Source organism: Dipodomys ordii, unplaced genomic scaffold, assembly GCF_000151885.1.
Source record: "Dipodomys ordii isolate 6190 unplaced genomic scaffold, Dord_2.0 Scaffold87, whole genome shotgun sequence".
Lineage (NCBI taxonomy): Eukaryota > Metazoa > Chordata > Mammalia > Rodentia > Heteromyidae > Dipodomys > Dipodomys ordii.
Window position 1 is genome coordinate 3,990,865 of NW_012267303.1, and position 21,149 is coordinate 4,012,013.

Consider the following 21,149-nt stretch of genomic DNA (forward strand, 5'->3'; position numbering starts at 1 on the left):
TCCACACTCCCAAGATCCCAGTATCCACACTGCCAGATCCCAGTTTCCACACTTCCCAGATATCATTGTTCACACTCCCCAGAGTCCAGTGTCCAGATTTTTTTGATCCCAGTGTCCATACTCCCCAGATTCCAGTGTCTATACTCCCCAGAGTCCAGTGTCGACATTCCCTAGATCCCAGTGTCCACACTCCCCAGATTCCAGTGTCTATACTCCCCAGAAGACAGTATCCACACTCCCCAGATCTCTGTGTCCACACTCTCCAGAGCCCAGTGTCCATACTCCCCAGAAAACAGTGTCCACACTACCCAGATGCCAGTGTCCACACTCCCAAACCCCTGTGTCCACACTCTCCAGATCACAGTGTCCAATCTCCCCAGATCCCATTGTCCACCCACTCAGATCCCAGTGTCCATACTACCCAGAGTTCAGTGTGCACACTCCTGTAATCCCAGTGTCCATACTACCCAGAGTTCAGTGTGCACACTCCTGTAATCCCAGGTTCCACACTCTCCATATCCCAGAGTCAACACTCCAAAGAGTAGTACAGTGTCCAAACTGCCCACATGCCAGTATCCAGAATCCATAGATTCAGTATCCACACTGCCCAGATCCCAGTGTCCATATTCCCTATACCCCAGAATCCATAGATTTCAGTGTCCACAATCCCCAGATCTCAATGTCCACACTCCCAAGATCCCAGTGTTCATACTCCCCTCATCCAGAGTTAAAACTCCCCCATCCCAGTGTCCTCACTCCCGAGATCCCAGTGTCCAGACTACCTAGATCCCAGTGTCCACAATCCCAAGATCCTAGTGTCCACACTCCCCAGATCCCAGTGTCCACAATCCCCATATCCCAGTGTTCATAATCCCCCTATTCCAGTTTCCAATCTCCATAGATCCCAGTGTCCACACTCCCAGTTCCCTGTGTCCACCCTCTCCAGATCCCAGTGCCCACCCTCCCCACATTTCAGTGTCCAGAGTCCATGGATTCAACTGTCCACATTCCCCAGATCTTAGTGTCCTCACTAATCACAGTGTCTTCACTCCCCTGATTCCATTATCCACACTACCCAGAGTTCAGTGTGCAGACTCCCCAGATGCTGGAGTCCACACCCCACCGAGCACAGTGTCCATACTCCCCAGATCCAATGTTCACACTCTCCTTATCCCAGTGTCCAGACTGCTCAGATACCAGTGTGCACACTACCCAGAGTCCAGTGTGCAACTCTTCTGAATGCAGAGTCCACTCCCCAGATCCCAGTGTTCACATTCCCCCATTTCCAGTGTGCACCATCCCCCTATTCCAGTTTCCAACTCCATAGATCCCAGTGTCCACATTCCCAGATCCTCATGTCCACACTCTCCAAATCACAGTGTTCAAAATACCCGGATCCCATTGTGTACCCTCCCAGATCCCTGTGTCCACACTATCCAGAGTCCAGTGTGCACACTCCTATAGTCCCAGGTTCCACACTCCCCATATCCAAGTGTCAACACTCCAAAGAAAACAGTGTGCAATCTTGCCCATAAAAACAAAAACATTTTCAATGTGAAAGTCCTGAACAAAATCTACCACTGGCATCTGGGCAGTGTGCTCACTGGGATTGAGGGAATGTGAATCCTGAATTCTGTGGAGTGTGGACACTGGGATCTGGGGAGAGTGGACGCTGGTACCTGGCGAGTTTGGACACTGTTATGGGGGATGTATGAACTGTGGGTTGAGGAGAGTATGAACACTGGGATATGGGGAATATGGACATTGGGATCTGGAGAATTGGACACTGGGATCTGGGCAGTGTGGGCACTGGAATCTTTGAAGTCTGGATATTGGGATATGGGGAGTTTGCACACTGTTTTTTTGGAGTGTTGACACTTGGATATGGGGAGTGTGGAACATGGGATTATAGGATTGTGCACACTGGACTCTGGATACTGTGGACACAGGGATCTGATGGGAGGGTACATAATGGGATCTGGGGAGTTTGTGCTGCTATTTTTTTTTTGGTCCAGAAGTGGGGCCTGAACTCTGGGCCTGGGCGCTGTCCCTCAAGGCTCTTCAGCTCAAGGCTAGCATTCTTGGGATCTGGGGAGTTTGGACACTGTGATTTGGAGAGTGTGGACATGGGGATCTGGGAGTGTGGACACTGGGATCTATGGAGTTGGAAACTGGAATAGGGGGATGGTGCACACTGGAATCGTGGGATTGTGAACACTGGGATCTGGGGAGTGTGGACACTGGGACCTGGGCAGTATGGACACTGGAAATGATGGAGTCTGGATACTGGGATATGGGGAGGTTGGACACTGTACTCTTTGGAGTGTTGACACGGGGATATGGGTAGTGTGGAACCGGACATGAGAGGAGTTTGCACACTGGACTCTGGGTAGTGTGCACACTGGGATCTGCTTTGGTGGACACTGGGATCTGAGGAGTGTGGATACTGGGATCTGGAGAGTGTGGACACAGGAATCTGGGAGTATGCACACTGGGATAGGGCAAGTGTGAACAATGAGAACTGGGAGTGTGTTCTCTGGGATCGGGGGGAATGTGAACACTTGGATCTGTGGTGTGGGAACATTGGCATGTGGACAGTGTGGACACTGTGATCTGGGCAGTGTGGACGCAGGAATCTATGGAGTCTGGATATTGGGATGTGGGGAGTTTGGACACGGTACTCTTTTGGGTGTTAACATTGGGATATGGGGAGTGTGAAACCTGGGATCAGAGGAGTGTGCACACTGGACTCTGGGTAGTATGCACACTGGGAATTGGGTTGTGTGGACACTGGGATCTGGGGAGTGTGCACCCAGGGATCTGGGGAGTGTGGACGCTGGGTTCAGAAGAGTGTGCACACTGTGTCTGGGTAGTGTGCACAATGATATCTGAGCAGAGTGGACATTGGGACATGGGGAGTGTGAACACTGGATCTGGAAAGTATGGACACTGTGCTCAGTGGGGTGTGGACACCAGCATCGGGGAGTCTGCACACTGAACTCTGGGTAGTGTGAATAATGGAATCAGGGGAGTGGAGACACTGTGATTACTGAGGACACTAAGATCTGGGGAATGTGGACACTTGAGTCCATGGACTGTGGACCCTGAAGTGTGGGAATTGTGGACACTGGGATCTGGGGAGGGTGGACACTGGGATCTGGAGAGTGAGAACATGGAGATCTGGGAGTGTGGACACTAGGATCTGGGGATTGTGGACACTGGGATCTGGAGAGTGTGGACACTTGGAATAGGGTAATGTGGACATGGATCTTGGGAGTGTGAACACTAGGATCTTGGGATTGTGGACACTGGGGTCTAGAGAGTGTGGACACCGGGATCTTGGGAATGTGAACACTGATATCTGGGGAGTGTGAATACTGGGATCTGGAAAGTGTGGACTCGGGGATCTGGGAGTGTGGACACTGGGATCTGGGGAGGGTGGACACTGGGATCTTGGGAATGTGAACACTGATATCTGGGGAGTGTGGACACTGGGATCAGGCAGTGTGGACACTGGGATAGGGGGAGTTTTAACTCTTGATCAGGGGATTATAAACACTGGGATCTTGGGAGTGTGGACATTGAGATCTGGAGAGTGTGGACACTGGAGTCTATGGATTCTGAATACTGGGATGTGGGGAGTTTGGACACTGTACTACTCTTTGGAGTGTTGACACTGGGATATGGGGAGTGTGGAACCTGGGATTCCAGGAGTGTGCACACTGAACTCTGGGTAGTATGGACACTGGGACCTGGGTAGGTGGACAATGGGATCTTGGGAGATTGAACACTGTGATCTGTAGAGTGTGGACACAGGGGTCTGGAAGTGTGGACAGTGGGATCTGGGTGGTGTAGACACTGTTTTCTGGGAGAATGGACACTGGGCTCTGGAAAGTGTGGACACAGAGATCTGGGGAGTGTGGACACTGGGTTCTGGGGAGTATAGACACTGGAATCTGGGGAGTATGGACACTGGGATCTGGGGAGTATGGACACTGGGATCTGGGGAGTATGGACACTGAGGAGTGTGAACAATGATATCTGGAAAGTGTGGACACTGGGATCTGGGGAGTGTGGATACTGACATCTGGAGAGTGTGGATTCGGGGATCTGGCTCTGTGGATGGATACTGGGATCTTGGGAGTGTGAATACTGTGTTAGGGGAGTGTTGGCCCTGGGATTTGTGGACTGTGGACACTGGGATCTGGAGAGTGTGGACGCTGGGATCTTGGGAGTGTGGACACTTGGATCTGGGCAATGTGGATCCTAGGATGTTGTGAGTGTAGACTGGATTCTGTGAATCGTGGACACAGGGATCTGGAGAGTTTGGACACTGGTATCTGGGGAGTGTGGACACTGGACCTTGTGGATTGTGGACACTGGGATCTTGGGAGTAAGAACATTGGACTCTGCTGAGTGTGGACACTGTGCTTTGTGGGGTGTGGACACTGGGAATTGGATTGTGTGGAAACTGGGTCTGAGGAATATGCATCCAGAAATCTGGGGAGTTTGGATTCTGGGATCAGAGGAGTGTGCACACTGGACTCTGGGAGGTGTGCACACTGAGATCTGTGGAGTGTGAACATTGGATCTGGGGAATGTGAACATTGTGCTCTGTGGGATATGGCCACTAGCATCTGGTGAGTCTACACACTGCACTCTGGGCAGTGTGGACACTGGTATCAGGGAGTGTGGACACCGGACTGTGATTACTGAGGACACTAAGATCTGGTAATGTGGACACTTGAGTCCATGGACTGTGGACACTGAGACATGGGGAGTGTGGACACTGGGATCTTGGGCGGGTGGACACTAAGATCGGGGGAGTGTGGACCCTGGATCTTGGCAGTGTGGACACTGGAATCTATGGAGTCTGGATACTGGGATGTGGACACTGGGATCTGAGAAGTGTGGATCCTGGGATAGAGGAGTGTGCACACTGAACTCTGGGTAATGTGCACACTGGTATCTTGGAGGGTGGACACTGCATTTGGGGTGTGTGGACACTGGGATCTGGGGAGTTTGTACACTGGGATCTTGGGAGTGTGTACACTGGGAAATGGGGAGTATAGACATTGGAATCTGGGGAGTGTGGATACTAGATCTTGGGAGTGTGGTCACTAGGATCTGGGGAGTGTGGACTCTGGGATCTTGGGAGTGTACTCGGTCAATGGGATTGGGAAGTGGAGACACTGGGATCAGAGGAGAGTGTACACTGGGATCGGGAGTGTGAACTTTGCGTTTGGGGGAATATGGACATGGGGATCTAGGGAATGTGGACTCTGGGATCTGGGCAATGTGGACACTGGAATCTGGGGAGTGTGGACTTTGGATCTGGGGAGTGTGGACACTGTGCTCTGTGGGGTGCGGACACTGGCATCTGAGGAGTCTTCACACTGCCCTCTGGGGAGTGTTGACTCTGGATCTGGGCAGTCTGGACAGTGGAATCTATGGAGTGTGGATACTGGGATGTTGGGAGTGTGGTCAATGGGAATGGGTTAGTGTGGACACTGGGGTCTGAGGAGTGTGCACACTGGAGTCTATGAGTCTGCATACTGGGAAGTGGGGAGTTTGGACACTGTAACCTTTGGAGTGCTGACACTGAGATATGAGGAGTATGGACCCTGGGATCTGAGGAGTGTGCACATTGGACTCTGAGTAGTGTGCACCCTGGGATCTGGGAGTTTGGGCACTAGGATCTGGGGCGTCCCGTTGCCCCGTCCTGGCCGCTGGCCCGTGGGTCTTTCCAGCCGAGGCGCTGGCCCTGGGAAGGCAGGGGCTTGGTCCGGCTCCCTCGGCCCAGCAGTCCTGCATGGCGCCTGGAACCGGGGTTTCCCCGCTGACTTCTTTTTTTACCCCCAGACCTGGGCAGACCGAGGCCATGTTGAGCTTCAGCTCCATGGAAGCTTCTGCTCCCCCAAGACAGACCGAGAGCAAGCTGGGGTCCCAGGAAGGAGGGCCAGGGTGCCACCTCCGCCTCCCAGCACGCGCACCCCAGGCTCCGTCCTCACCCCATTCGCCTGGATAGGACCCTGCTCAGCACGGGCTCCCAGAGGTCACCCCTAATTGGGGGGTGCGGAGGGGGGAGACTGAAGGTGGGACACGATTGCCTCCTCCTGCCTAGGCCCTGGGCTCTTGCTCCCTTCCTCGTTTCTTTCCACAGCCACAGTGCCTGGGAGAGTCCCGTAGCCCCCAACGCTCTGCCCGCCCCCCCCCCCAGCCTAGGAGTTCCCTCCCCATCCGCATGACACAACACGAGTCCCCCAGTAATTCTTAGAAATGAACATTCTCCCCTTGCACCCCCAGTATAAGTGTGGTTCAGATGAGAGAGTGCCTGCCTCTGAGTTCAAGCCCCAGTATGGCCAAAAAGCAAAATGAACACTCCTAGCCAGGCATGGGACTCACCTGTAACACCAGCTCTAAGAGGCTGAGGCAGAAGGATCAGTAGTTCAAGGCCGGCTGGAGGTCTGCAGAGTGAGGCCTATCTCAAAAAAAGAAAAAAGGGAGGGGGGGACTGGGTTATAATTTAAGTGATCATCTGCCCAGCAAAATGAGTCCCTAAGTTCAACCCCTGTATGGTGAGAGTGTGTGTCAAGCCAAATGTGTGACAGCATTTGTGTGCAAGGCTCTTGGCTAGGATGGAGAGTCATGTGGGGACACAAAGTAACACAAAACTGTCTGGCAGTGAGAATGCATCATAACATGTTAAAAGCTCTGGAAACAGGGCTGGGAAGGTGGCTCAGTGGTAGAGCGCTTGCCTTGCATGCATGAGGCCTGGGGTTTGATTCCTTAGCACCACATAAGCAGAAAAAGCTGGAAGTGGTGCTATGGTTCAAATGGTAGAGTGCTTGAGCTGAAGAGCTGAGGGACAGTGCCCAGGCCCACAGTTCAGGCCTCATGATTGACCAAAAAAAAAAAAAAAAACCAAGCTCTGGAAAGTCTTGCAGTGTGTCTGCTTGTTTAACCCATTATCCCCCCGAATCTATGGGGGTCACAGAGACTTTTAAGGTTTGTTACGAGACTTTATGACAGGAACAATATTGTCACCACATGCAGGTGAGAGTTTGTGAAGTTTCCCTCTAAAAGTAGGGACTCTTCACTTAAGGTCTTTGACTTCGATCCAGAATAAGAATTTCTGGACAAGTCATAATGGTAAGAAAACTTGGTGGAGCTTTATTAAGTGAGCAGGCAAGCAGACAAACAGACTAGCAGAAAGGAGGAGATACCTTCTAACAGACTGGATGCTCTCAAAGGGAGCGAGGCACAGCTCTTTGGTTGTCAAGGGCATTTATGTGGTAATGGCAGGGGTCTGTCTTAAAAATAGGTAAAGATAGGAATTTATCTTTACTCTCAGTCACTTTCGGTGTTGTTACACTTTCTAAGTTTCTGGCTCTTTTGTGTGTGTGTTTGGGGGGGGGGTGCTTGAGCTCTGAGCCTGGGCCTGAACACTCAGCTCTTCAGCTCAAGCAGAACGTTCTACCACGAGCCACAGCGCCACTTCCGTGGCGCTTATGTGGTGCTGAGGAATGGAACCCAGGGCCTCATGCATACGAGGTAAGCACTCTACCACTAAGCCACCTTCCCAGCCCAGTTTCTGGTCCATGTTTACCATTCCTTGTCTGCATTCTTGGGGTGAGAAAGGTATCTCTCAGGAAAGAATGCATCCTGTTACCTCTCTAGGAAGCAGAGACAGTGCTTCTGTGTTTCTAAATACTATGTTTCTGAGTTGCCTTCACCAGGCCTCATTTTCTCTAATTCATCTTGCCTCGTCTACCCCTAAAATTACTTCAGTCTCTTAATCTTAAGTGTTAGCCCAGTGAGCTTCCTTCCCATAGCTTAGCCCGCTCCTTCCCCGCTCCACAGCTTGGCACGCTCCCTTCCTAGGCAACACTAGACCCATGTAGTAAAGACAGCAAATAATCAGCCTCCAGCCCCCTTTGCCTTGGGATGGCACTCCTCTGGGACAGCTACCGCCCTATAAGGCAGCAAGAGCCCCTGAGAGCGACCTTCAGGTCTGGACAGCTGCAGGACCCTTATCTACTACTTGGGCAGCAGCCATAGATCCTAGTCTGCCACCATGAAGCCCCTGGCCGTCACGTCCACACTGGGATCTCCACCTCCTAGCCCCTCCTAAACTTCAGTAGGTTATACGGGTCACCTCAGACAATAGACAATAGCCGGTGCTGCTCCTCACTCCTGTCTTGTGGGAAGGGTCTTGCCAGCCCCTGTGCCAGCAATAAACCTTTTCTTTGTTCTTTGTACCTGGATGTCTGTGTGGTTTTTGGCAAAATCTAATGAACTCTAACATTAAGGGAAGTAGATGAGTATCTCCTGTAATTTTTTTTGGGGGGTCTGGTCGTGGGGCCTGAACTCTGGGCCTGGGCGCTGTCCCTCAGCTCTTTAGCTCAAGGCTAGCGCTCTACCACCTGAGCCACAGCGCCACTTCCGGTTTTTTTTCTTTTTGCTTATGTGGTGCTGAGGAATCGAACCCAGGGCCTCAGGCATGCAAGGCAAAGCGCTCTACCACTGAGCCAACTTCCCAGCCCTCCTGTATTTCTTTAAGCTTGAGTTTTTGAATTTCTGGCAGTTGTTCGCCATGTCTCGTTCTCCCTAACGTACCCTGCTTCCCTATGGGTGCTGCAGAGTCCTTGTGTGCTCCTCGTGTGGGCAGAGGGTGGAATTGCTGGCATTGCATCTCCCTGCCTCCATAGGTGACTTGCCAGGGTGAACACCTTCGGCTGCCTGACAGGTGTGGCTTCAGGAAAGCAGCATCTGGGAGTGGGGCTGGGCCTCAGGTGGGGCTTGGCAACAAAGAGAGAGCAAATGAGAAGAGCCCTACCCTCTGCAGGGAAGCCTTTGGCGTGAAAGGACAGGGCTAGCCCTGGAAGCAGAATACTGGGGACAAGGTCAGACTCCAGAGAAGCGGACAGCTGGAGCGGGGCGGGAGCACTGCCCAAATCCCCTCCCCCACTCCTGTTTCACAGGTTCTGCAGTGGGTGGGCCTCACCCAGTCAGAGCCAGAGACTGGCAGGCCTGGGGGTCAGCGCGGCTCCCTCCCCCCCCCCCCCCCGGCAATGTCTTGTGAATCACAGGGACAGGAGCCAAATGTCCAGGAGGATGGAGGCAGAGGAGAGTCTGGGGGCCTGAGGAGGCTGAGCAATCCTGGGGCAGCGGGGAGGGAGGGTCTGAAATGCAGAGTTCAGGACAGGCCCTGGGCAGAGTGGAGGCCATGAGGCCCCCAGGCCAGCAGGAAATGGTGGTAATGGTTGTGCCTGGGGGAGGAGGGAGAAGGCGGGCAAGCAGCACAGTTTAAAAACTACATTTATTATGCACCATTTTCCAATGCTACAGGAAATATGTTGTTGTTCTAGAAATGTGGAACCTGCATGTGGGCATCTTGGTAACCACCATACACATCTGGGTGTGGGTCCCCTCTGTACTTTCTAGACACACACACATACATGTCCAGTTACACACCCACATGCATGCTTGTAAACAATGCACTGTGTGCCAAATAAATGCTGTGGCTCTGATGCTAACCATGCCACCCTGCTGACCTCCTGAGAACAGATGCCCACATATGAGTGGTCAGCTAGCAACTGAAGACGAAAGTTTCCATCTACTAACAAGAAGCTTCTGACTAGTAACGCAGCTTCCTGCCTCACCAGTGATTGCATGTATGTGTGTGCACTAGCAGGTGCTCGAACTGCTGAGCTATGCCTCTAGCGACTTCCTTATCCTAATCTTGGTTCACATCTTAAAAAATATAGGGTTGGGATGTGACTCAAGTGGTAGAACACCTGCCTGGCAAGAATGAGGCCTGGAATATTGCCAAGAGGAGGAGGAAGGATACAGATACATATGCTAGTTGTAAGATCTGTGTGTGCTGGTACTGGAGCTTGAACTCAGCATCTGGGTGCTGCCCCTGAGCTTTATTTGCTCAAGACTGGTGCTCTACCACTTGAGCCACAGCCTTATTTCAGCTTCTTGGTGGTTAAGTGGAGGTAGGAGTTTCATGAACTTTCCTACCCATGCTGGGTTCAAACTACGATCCTCACATCTCAGCATCCTGAGTAGCTAGAATTACAGGCGTGAGCCACTGGCGCCCTGCTGCACTATGAGTTTTTATAGACACCCCCAGCAACAGGCAGGTTGTGTCTCAGCACTGGGAACTGGGAAGAAGCGAGTTCAGAAAGGAATGCAGCAGAGGCGCGTGAAGTGAGGCAGGCTCAAGGAGGCCGGGATGTGGAAGCTTCCCCTGGGCTTGGTGCTGCCCATGTATCAGGTATTAAGTTTGGTTCTATTCACAGGTCACCAGTTGTCATAATATGTAAGTCAATACACACTCCCTTGCATGTCTACACAAAATGCTTTAGAAATAATTTAGCTTAGGAGCTCAGATGTAATGAAGTCTATTCTTTTTACCATCTCTGAGGCGGGGCCCTTGTGGGGGAGAATGGTCCCCACCCTCCCTGTACTGAAGGCTTCCTGCAGGAGTTGTATTCTCTTCCTTCAAGATGGCACACCTTGCCCGGCTCTAAGGCCCTATCCAAACAATGCCACCCTTGGCCCCCATCCCCACCCCGCTCAGCCCCTCGGCCCCTATGGATCATCAGGCTGTGGAACAGAGTGGGCAATGCAGCTTTGGTACCCAGCTTCCAGCCTCCATTCCCCAACCAGTGTAGTTAACTGATGTTTAATATTAAAAAGTGCTCATTGTCCCCAAAGGGGCTATCCTACTGTCCACAGACCAAATCAATGTCCTCTGCTTTCCCTAATCTAGTGGACGGCCTACGGTTCTGGGGTCCCAGGGAGTCAGGGTCATTCGGCTGCCCGGGGCAGGCACAGAAGCCGAGCGGCTCCTGGTTGGAGCAGCAGGAGGATATGTGCCTCCCACCTGGCAGAGCTTCCCGGGTGAAGGGAGCTGTGCCTGAGAGCCAGGAGGCGTCGGCGTGGCTGCTGGGACCATTCAGCAGCAAAGGTCCCCAGCGTCAGGCCCAGGCCCGCGTCTACAGGGGCGCAGCGTCGCCTGCCGGTCTGTGCGGGGCTCCACGCGGGGCCCGTGCTGGCCACTCCACGACACTGGGGATCTGAAACAACGAAGGAAGTGAGCGGCGTGGCCCCTCCCGCAGCCCGCAGTCTTCAGTCCCTGCAGCGGTGGCCCGGCACCGCCAGTCCCTCAAAACAGGCCCTTAAGAAGACCCAGAGGGTGAGTGGCTGAGACCAGTCTCCTGCCCTTGCTGAGCCCGTGTTCTCTGCTCAATTATGGGCACCCCACCACCCACCAGGCCCACTGCCCGTGGCCTGGCCTCCCATGCCCACATCTTCTGTAGTTCTCCAGAATCCTTACTCTTCCCACCCTGCCTTTCCTCCCTCCCCAAGCTACCAATAGCAACCCCAGCTCACACACACACACACACACACACACACACACACACACACACACACACACACACACACACACACACACACACACTGCTGGTGGCTCCCGAGACTCCTGCAGGACCCAGACGGGTAGAAATCACCCTGAGGAACAGATAAGGAAACTGAGGCCTGTCATTTCCAGGACAAGGCTCCTCCCTCAATGCCAGCAAGGCCCACCTGCCTCCTGGATCCATCTGAATTTGTAGAACTCAGGGTGCCATACTCACCCCAACTGGCCCACCTCATGCTGACATCAAGAGCTCTTCTGGAGGGAAGCCTTACCTGTCTCCTTTACCCCCCCCCGCCCCCACCCCTGCGGCCATCAACGCTGAGCCCCAGGGGAGCAGAGCTCCCCTCCAAGGTAGGTGTCAGCCCGCCCCGCTCTGATGGACTTACAGGATGGTGCCACACAACAAAGCCAGCCTCCCCCGCTGTGGGGCACAGTGTCCAAGGTCCCTAGAATATGGAGCGAGGCCTGAGCAGATGTCAAGGGACCCGCCTGGCTCATCCAGCCTCAGTAAAGTTATTTACCTGAAAGAAGGGAGCAGGCATGTGGTGGCTCGAGCGCAGACCTGGGAAGTGGCCCAGTGCAGCCACTGGATGTCCTCGGGCAGATCCGGGAGCCATGTCACTAGTCTGCAGGAATGAAGCCACATCCGGGAACACTCACTATGTTTAAACCAGGTGTGGTGGTCCTGTCTGTAATCCTGCTACTCAGGAGACTGAGAGCTGAGGGTCAAAGCAGTTCAAAGCCAAGCCCGGGCAGGAAAATCTATGAGACTCTTATTTCTAATCAACCACCAAAAAGCCAGAAGTAGAGCTGTGGCTCAAGTGGTAGAATACTAGCCTTGAACAAAATACCTCGGAGACAGTGCCCAGGTCCTGAGTTCAAGCCCCAGGACCAGCACCCCCCCAAAAAAGTGATTATATAAATTATAGATGATAAGAATTACAGAAAGTGATTAAAGAAATTATAGAGCAGCGGTGGCTGAATCTCATGAATACAACACGGCCAGCTGGAAGACGGGCTTCTCTGCTCTCCACTAGCTTCCTGTGGTTTTCAAGGAAACCAGTCAGAGGGGCAGCTAGGACCCCATGTGAAGGCCTGGCCTTCCTCCTAACAGTTCTGTAGCCTCAGAGCTCTGACCCCAACCTCTCCAGGCCTCAATGTCCTCATGAGCTCATGAGAGGCTGGGCCAGATGCTCTGGGAGGCCACCACCGGCTCAGAGTAGCCTTCAGTAGTTTCTGAGCTTGCACTGAGCTACAGATGTGGGGGTTCCAAGGTTCCTTTACAAGGTCACTGATGCACACCCACTGCTAGGGCTTACCTGCGGACAGTGGCGATGGCAGACTCCACCGGCAGGGTGCAGGGCAGCAGGGCATAGGACAGGATGCGCACGGGTAACAGGTTGCAGAGCCTGCTCAGGTACCCACCCCTGTCCTTCATGGCTTCACTCAGGGCTGAAAGAGACAATCTGGAGATATTTCACCTGCCCATGGGAAGGGCAGAAGGGGCTCAGCCTGCTAGGCTGTCTGCGGCCTGCTAGGCTGGAGTCCCAAGCTGGGTACCAGCTGGGTTCACAGCCTGTGCCTTGCACAGCAAGGGTGAGGCAAAGATGGAAGGGAGCTGGGTGTGGGGGGCACGCCTGGCGTCCCAGCACTTGGGAGAAGGATGGAGGCGGGAAGTCTGTGAATATGAGATCCTGATGAAAGAGAAGGGGAGGGGAAGGGAGAGATGAGGGAGGAGGAGAGGGGGAAGGAGGGAAGGGGAAAGAGAAAGGAAAGGGACATAGTCTATAGTTCAGAGGCTTGAACTCAGGGCTCTTTAGCTCAAGGCTGGCGCCCTACCACTGGGTCCACAGCACCACTTCCAGCTTTTTGGTGGTTCCTTAGAGATAAGAGTCTCATGGACTTTCCTGCCTAGGCTGGCTTTGAACCGCGATCCTCAGATCTCAGCCTTCCAAGTAGCTGGGATTACAGGCATAAGCCACCAGGCCCGCAGATGGGGCCTGCTTTAAACGGCACTGATCCCATGGTGAGGACCCCAGCGTCACCCCAAACTTCCCTCTCACTGTGACATACTGGGGGGTTCGCATCTCTGCATGTGAATCTTGGGGGCACACAAACATCGGCCCACCACAGCGTCGCCTTGGGTGGTGGTGACTACAGTACTGTCCAGTAAAGTTTCCAAGTGGTGGGACAGGGGGAGGGAAAGCCAAGAGGGGCCTCAGGAAGGGCACCGTAGTGAACAGGAGGGGACAGAAAGGCCCTAAGGAATGGCCAGGCCCCGGAGGCAGGTTGCTGGCCCAGGACACCCAGAGACCAGCATGGCCGGGGCTCAGAGCTGGCCCAGGAGGGCGTCCCCAGCCTGGCTGCTTCCTGAGCCTTTGTGTTTAGACCCTTGGTGGCAGACGGTGGCCCTCCCTACTGGGCACTGCCTCCTGGGGAGGGAAGGGAGGGCAGGAGACCCCTGGGCCGGGACCTACCAGCTTTCCCCGTCACTCTGCCCCTGGCACACACAGGTACCTGTGGTAAGCCTGGGGGAGAGGCTCCCAAACAAAGCCTCATCCCAGGCCACGACGCTGAGCTGCAGGGGGTCCAGAGGCTCCTCCCCCTCCACGCCTCCCTTATCCACGCAGGGCTCATGGTCCTCTGGCTCCATCTCTTCTGGGGACAAACTCAGGCCAGGCTGGGGCCCAGCTCCCATTCCTGCAGAGGTGGGGAGAAACTAACCACCATCAGGGGAAGGCACAGCCGGCAGCAGCCAAGCCCCGGGCAGTGGCAGGACGACGGCGGGCATTTGTGGCAGGAGAGAGAAAGTGGGTCTTTAGCGCTGGGCAGTGCGAGGCCCTGGGTTTAACCGCAGTCAAGCAAAACCAAACCCTAGAGCCAGCAGAGTTTGCTCAGCCGCTGCCGCTCACCAGCTGTGCGGCCCTCTCCACAGCTGGCTGGAAGGATTATAATCAATTTATCACAACCACACCACTGCCCTCCAGGCCCTGAGCCAGTGCTTGACCGTTCGGCTGCCCAGAGCTATCCAGTGCCAACTTAGGAATCTGAAGCACAGGAAATTAAGCCATATGTCCAAAGTCACTAGTGTGGGGCAGAGCCGGGCCTGGTGTCAAGGATGACGCCCTCACATGGCATCCTGAGCACACGGAAGATCCCGCCCTCTTCCATTCAGCCCTGCGGTATAACAGCAGGGTCTTGCTCCCGGAAACATGCTGTCCAGTGAATTCATCTTTGTGGTGTGTCCCTAGGTGACATAGCCTCTAGGGACGTCTGTGATGGACGCCAGCACTGAGCAGCACCGCGCAGCGCCAGGCCCTGAGCCCGGCGTTGCTTAGTGGGGTGAGACAAGCCAGCAGACACGACCCCGCCCAGCAGGGACACCAGGCTGATTGCTTCATTCAGAGCCCGTCCCAGCCGCCCCATTACAGCTCAGCCTGTGAGTTCAAAAGGAAAAAAACAAACGGGGGGAGGGGACCCCGGGGCAGTGAGGACATCCAGGTTTGGGTCCTAGCTCTGTCCCACCCCAGGAGGGCTGTAAGCCCCTCTCCTCCCCTCCCTATCCTTTTCCTCCCCTCCCACCACTCCTCTCCCAGCCTTGGCGTTCCCATCTGTAAAATGGAGTGAAGATTTCCTATATCACAGGACTGACAAGTGGACTGATCAAGACGGAGCAGGCAGGCATCGAACACCTCTTGACAAAACTAAGGGACTCTCTAGCAGAGTGTGACATGAGTGACCCCCATACACCACACACAGCCCCCCACGTACCATTCTCTTCCAGGAATCGGAAGGCATCCACATAGCCTTGAAAGCAGAGCTCACCCATCTCCTGCAAGCAAACCAAGCACGTGTACTCAGGGTCACTTGTGGCGTGCAGTCAGCAGAGGGGCCTGCGGGGCCAGCCATCCCAGAGCGGACACGGGGCCCTGTGCTCCCAGGGGGCTGTGGGGCTGGGCTCCAGATCCAACCCTCCCTCCAAGGAGGCCCTGGGGCCTGGCTCTCAGTGTGCCTTGGTCTTGGGTGGAACCTCCATTCTAGCCTAACAGTTCCTTGGGAGCCCTGTGGACAACAGAAATCAAACCTCTTGGGCTGAGGCAGAGGCAGACCACCCATCCGCCCCAGCACCGAAGACAGCTCCCAATGGCCAGCTGTGCCCCCTACCTCTTTTTTATTTTTGGTCACTCATGGGGCTTGAACTCTGGACCTTTGCTCTGTCCCTAAGCTTTTTCAAGCATTTTACCACTTGAGCCACAGCGCCACTTCCTGTTTACAGGTGGTTCATGGGAGATAAGAGTCTCACAGACTTTCCTGCCTGAGCTGCTTTCAAACTCATCCTCAGATCTCAACCTCCTGAGTAACTAGGATTGCAGGAATAAGCCACGATCACTCACCCCCTATTTTTTGAGAGCCTTACTGTGTAGTCATGTTGGCTCTAAACTCTCCATCCTCCTATCTCTTCTTATTTTTGTTTATGTGGTACTGAGGAATCGAACTCAGGGCCTCATGCATGCAAGGCAAGGCAAGGCAAGCACTCTACCACTGAGCCACCTTCCCAGCCTCTCCATCCTCCTATCTCTACCTCTGAACGCTGTAATGTCCGGCCCTCCCTGACTTCTGAGTGCTGGGATTACAGGAATGCACTACTATCTCCGGCCTTCCCTGACTTATTAACTCACAGTCCCCTCATCATCAGGAAGGCCCTCCCCCCCCCCCCCCCCCCACTCCCCGCCCAGCTCACCTTGGGACCAGGAGGGAAGAGTGCCCCCCCCCGCCCAGCTCACCTTGGGACCAGGAGGGAAGAGTGCTCTGGACAGGAGGTGGACGTTCCCCTTGCAGACGCGGAGGCTGAGGTTGGTGACGTTCAGGTGGAGGAAGTTGGTGGACTTGACCTTGGGGCAGATGTCATGCTCTCCATAGAAGGGTGACACCGTGATGGTGGACCTGGAGTCCAGGAAAGGCACGTTGTTGCTCAGTCCTCCGTCCACATATCGCTGGCAGGAAGAGGAGACGGGGAGTCTGTGTGTGGCTCTGGGCTGGTGTCTGGTGGGATTTCAGAACTTTGGGCAGAGACTTTGCAGGCAGACATGGTGGGAAGACAGGGCTGGCGGCCACTGGCTCAGCAGACCCTTACCGGGAAGGGGCGGGGCCAAACCAGCACAGATGGGGAGACTGAGTCCAGGCTGTGTGTGCTGGTCACTGCCTAAAGCTACATGGGCACCTACAGGTGTGCAATATAATGTAAGTACAGGACCAAGTAATCCCGGGGTTTGCTCTGTGTACTGAGGACAGAGGGTGATGTGAACCCTGCCCCCAAAAGAGACAGATAGCCACAGGTTCAAATCCACAGCCCTATCCCTGGTGGGACACATGTACCTTTGTGACTGTTTCCTTTCACACCTTGAAAAGAAGTAACACTTGCATGTGTTCTCTCTCTTATTTTTTTTTGCCAGTCCTGGGGCTTGAACCCAGGGCCTGGGGCACTGTCTCTGAGCTTCTTTTGCTCAAGGCTAACACTCTACCACTTGAGCCACAGCCCACTTCCAGCTTTTTCTGAGTAATGTATTGGAGATAAGAGTCTCATGGACTTTTCAGTCTGGCTTTGAACCGTGATCCTCAGATTTCAGTCTCCCAAGTAACTAGGATTACAGGCATGACCCACCGGTGCCCAGTCTTTTCTTTTCTTTTTTGAGACATGGTCTCACTCTGCAGCCCAGCCTGGCCTTAAACCCTTGATTCTCCTGTCTCAGCCTTCTGGGTTGTTGGGATTATACAAGTGTGCTACCATGCCTGGCTTAGTAGCAATAGTCTGAGAGGGTTTTGAGATTTAATCAAGTACTGAGTCTGAGACCTAGAAAATGTCCTCCTGATATGGGGTATGGTGGCTCACACTATAATTGTAGCACAGGGGAAGCTGAACAGGAGACTTCATAGTGAGACCCTGACTCAAATAACAAAGAGGGTTTCCAACTAGCCCAACTGTTATAGGAAGAGTGGGATTCAGGACTAGCTTGTCTACCAGACAGAGCTGGGGCCTCGCTTCCCAGTTGAAAGCCATGTGGATTGATATATATGTGTGTGTGAGTGTGCATGCATACGCCAGTACTGGGGCTTGAACTCAGGACCTCAAGCTCTTTCTTGCTTGGCTTTTGCACTCAAGATTGGAATTCTACCACTTAAGCCACAGCTCTACTTTCAGCTTTTTAAACTGATGATAAGAATCTCATTCCTCAACCAGCACCAATGGCTCACGCCTGTAATCCTAGCTACTCAGGAGGCTGAGATCTGAGGATCACAGTTCAAAGCCAGCCCGGGCAGGAAAGTCTGTGAGACTCTTATCTCCAATAAACCACTAGAAAACTGGAACTGGCCCTGTAGCTCAAGAGGTAGAGCACTCGCCTTGAACTGAAGAGCACAGGGACAGCGCCCAAGCCCAGAGTTCAAGCCCCATGACCAACCATAAAAAAAAAACAAACAAAAAACAACTCATTCCTGCCTACGCTGGCTTCTAACCCCAATCTCTAGGATTATGGGCATGAGCACTGGTGCCCTGCTGGCAGTTGGGTTTTTCCTCTGTAAAGCAGCGCATGTGCGTGGACCCTGCTCTCTGGGTGTGAGTGGGGCTCCCTGCAGCTGGCAGCCCTGGGGATAGTACTGCTCTGGCCTGGGCGCTGTCCCTCAGCTCTGCAGCTCAAGGCTAGTGCTCTACCACTAGAGCTTCTGGCTTTTTTTCTGCTTATATGGTGCTGAGGAATCAAACCCAGGGCCTCAGGCATGCAAGGCAAGCACTCTACCACTGAGCCACCTTCCCAGCCCCTAGTGCTGCTCTTGAAACCTGAGTCCAGAGGGGCTGGACTGCCTTCCTGAGCTGAGAAGCTGGGAGGAAGAGCAATGATTGCACACGTGGGGGTCAGAGGTCATCAAAGAAGTGTTGTGGGAGAGTGTGTTCTCAGTTCTGGTGAGATAAAACACCTGCCTGCCGCCCGCAGGGAGAGGGGCTGTGTCAGGATTTAAACCTTGCACAGGACTCCACAGCCAGGTTCCAAGAGGCCCGGGGTGGCCCCCGGGGCCCCTGCCGTGGGGCACAGAGGGGCCGTGGGCAGCGGCCTGAGTATAGGTTCCCTGACCTTGTGCGGGTTTGGGCGATGCCAGGGCCCTGGCTTGGAGCTTGCCAGCTCCCTTTGCACCTGCTGCCCATGGGGATTTTAGAAGCTATTCTGCTTCAGTTGTTGTGAATTTAAAAGATAAAAGAACCCAGCATTTTACAGCCTAGACTTATTCTTGCGCATTACAAAGTAGCACAGACATGAAAGATCTGTGTCAGCCACACATAATGGCACATATGTGCAATCTTCCCCTAAGAGGAAAGCACTATCTCCCAGGAGTAATCAAGTCTTAAAGATCTTACATGGGAAGCAGGTCACTAGCAGCTAGTGGAGGTGTCAGTGATGGGGTGGGGGGCGGGGCGCGGAGCAGCTGTACACACTCACTCACCACGCCTCTGAAGGAAGGAGGGATTAAGCCAGAGAAGAAAGGGATGAAGCAGGAGCACAGCACAGCCTGCCAAGAGGAAGGAACAAGCCGTGAGGGCCGGGACCCAGCCTCCAAACTGCCCCACTTCTTTCTACCCTTCCAGCCCAACAAAACTGAAAAGCTCTCTGCACACAGTAGGCACTCTAACAAAACCGAAAGGTTTTGGCTTTAACAAAACTAAACAAATAGGCCTGGCGCACAGCAGGTGCTTTAACACACAAGTGAAGGAATGCTCAAGCCTTTGTGCCCGCTGGTGGTTCAGGTCTACAGAATCTTACCCACAGGCAAGACAGCCACACGGGGCTGTGGGAGACAGGATCACAAACTGTTGACTCAGGACTGCAGGGGTGGGGTTGGTGCTTCCCAAATCCTGGCAGGCGTGAGTGGAACCCCAGATTCCACACCCTGCGCTGGGGCCCCTCCTACAGCAGGCTGGAGGTGGGAGCTGAGATTCTGCCACTCCACTGGAGTCCTAAGTGAAGGGGGTGCTGTGGTCCTAACTCCTTCCCTCCTTTCTCTTCTTCCCTCCTTTCTCTTCTTCCCTCCTTGCTTCCCTCCTCCCCCACCCCTTTCCTTTGTTCTACAGCACTAGGGATTGAACTCAGGGCCGAGGCTTGCTACATAAGCATTTTCTCTCATGAGCCCAACCTCCAATTTCCTCCCCACCCCTCTCCCTGCTTCCTGCAGAAAACACATCAATCCACTAAGGGACAGGTACACGTGGGAACCAACAGCTACTGCTTCTTCCAGAAGCCAGCTTAAACAGATGATGAAATAGCTTGCTGGGCTGCTATCACCCCCCGGCCGCTGTCGTGTCCAGACCTGTGTTTCGTGTAACAGTCTTTCATCCCAGAACCCTCATGAAAAGCTTTAGCCACGTTAAATGATTTTTTTTAATTTGTTTTTTGCCAGTCCTAGGGCTTGAACTCAGGGTCTGGGTGCTGTCTCTGAGTCTTTTGCTCAAGGCTAGCACTTTACCACTACAGCCACAGCTCCACCTCCGGCTCTTTTGGTATTTTATTGGCGATGAGTCTCACAGACTTTCCTGCTGAGGCAAGCTTTGAGCGCTCATCTTCTGCTCTCAGCCTCTGAATAGCTGGGATTATAGGCATGAGCCACCAGCACCTGGCTTAAGTGGTATTTTGATATTGCAAATGATCTCTATGCAGATCAGACTCAGTCACCTTAAGGTCTTTGCCAGAGAAGCATAACTCATTATGGAACACAGAGCTGGTCAGGTGAGAGAGAATGCCAGGACTGGGTGATACTGGCTGAGCCTTGAAGAAGGGGGAGGGGCTACTGAAATAGAGTGGCTCCATCCCCTGCCTCCAAAAAGGAGAAAATACAAGGTGTGGCTCAAGTTGTAGAGCACCAAGTGTGAGCAAAAAAGCAGAGCTCAAAGCCCTGAGTTCAAGCTCCAATACTGGCATTTAAAAAAAAACACAAAAAACAGAGTCCTGACACATGTAGGGTTTCAGGAAGCTGTAGGCAGAATGGCTGGGTGCACAGGGAGGGGTGCACAGCACAGGGAAGAGTCCATGGCCCACCACATCCCTCCCGCTCCTCTCCGACTTACATCCACAACTTCATCCTTGGACTGGAAGTCCGACACCAGCACGTTCTCGCCATCAGACACCCGGGTGAGTGAGATGTACAGCTTGCCAGAGACCAGCTGGTGGACGTTGTGGGGGAGCTCCGCGTGGAGCCCGTCTCGAAGGCATTTGGTCATGTCGAAGGAGGGGTGGAACGTGCCCATGTTCCGACTCCTGGCCTTCCTCACAAGGTCCACCAGACACATGAGAACTCGGTCTGCAGATGGGAGACAAGGACACAAAAGAGGTTGTTCCACTGGAGACAGGGATGCACACCAGACAGCAAAGAAGCTGCAAACTTCTTTCTATACCTGGGGTGTCCAATACGGCAACCACAGTGACAAAGGAACCCATCAACAAAACTAGTGCCAGCTGACATGTGGAAAAGATATTCTGTATTTCAAAGGCCATGAAGGAAATAGTTCATTAAGAGTGGTTTCTAGCCAGGTGAGGCGGCACAAGCCTGTAATCCTGGCTACTTGGGGGGATGGGTATCTAGGAATCACGTACTTGGGGGGAGGGATCTAGGGATCATCTGTACTTGGAGGGGGAGGGAATCTAGGGATCATCTGTTCGTGGCCAGCCTTGAA

General features: G+C 53.7%; 1 protein-coding gene across 1 annotated transcript; it reads right to left on the reverse strand.

The window, feature by feature from the left end:
• Positions 1-1,600: 1,600 nt before the first annotated feature.
• Pnpla3 (patatin-like phospholipase domain containing 3) lies at positions 1,601-20,913 on the reverse strand. The gene is made up of 11 exons (XM_013025735.1): positions 20,871-20,913; positions 20,544-20,776; positions 18,929-18,994; positions 16,219-16,428; positions 15,185-15,266; positions 13,952-14,125; positions 12,754-12,886; positions 11,956-12,060; positions 11,014-11,090; positions 10,796-10,930; positions 1,601-1,716 (listed from the first exon to the last, which is right to left on the reverse strand). Exons 1-11 carry the CDS (start codon positions 20,911-20,913, stop codon positions 1,601-1,603), a joined length of 1,374 nt encoding a protein of 457 aa, XP_012881189.1.
• Positions 20,914-21,149: the final 236 nt, after the last annotated feature.

What these genes read in the sequence shown, in the direction of transcription:
- Pnpla3 (XM_013025735.1), bottom strand. Translation starts at nt 20,913, where the DNA reads ATGGGTTCCTTTGTCACTGTGGTTGCCGTATTGGACACCCCAG. An exon ending in CTCCCCCAGGCTTACCACAG is followed by an intron (nt 12,887 to 13,951) that starts GTACCTGTGTGT and finishes TGTCTCTTTCAG; the next exon opens with CCCTGAGTGAAGCCATGAAG. An exon ending in GCAGGCGACGCTGCGCCCCT is followed by an intron (nt 10,931 to 11,013) that starts GTAGACGCGGGC and finishes CCTGGCTCTCAG; the next exon opens with GCACAGCTCCCTTCACCCGG.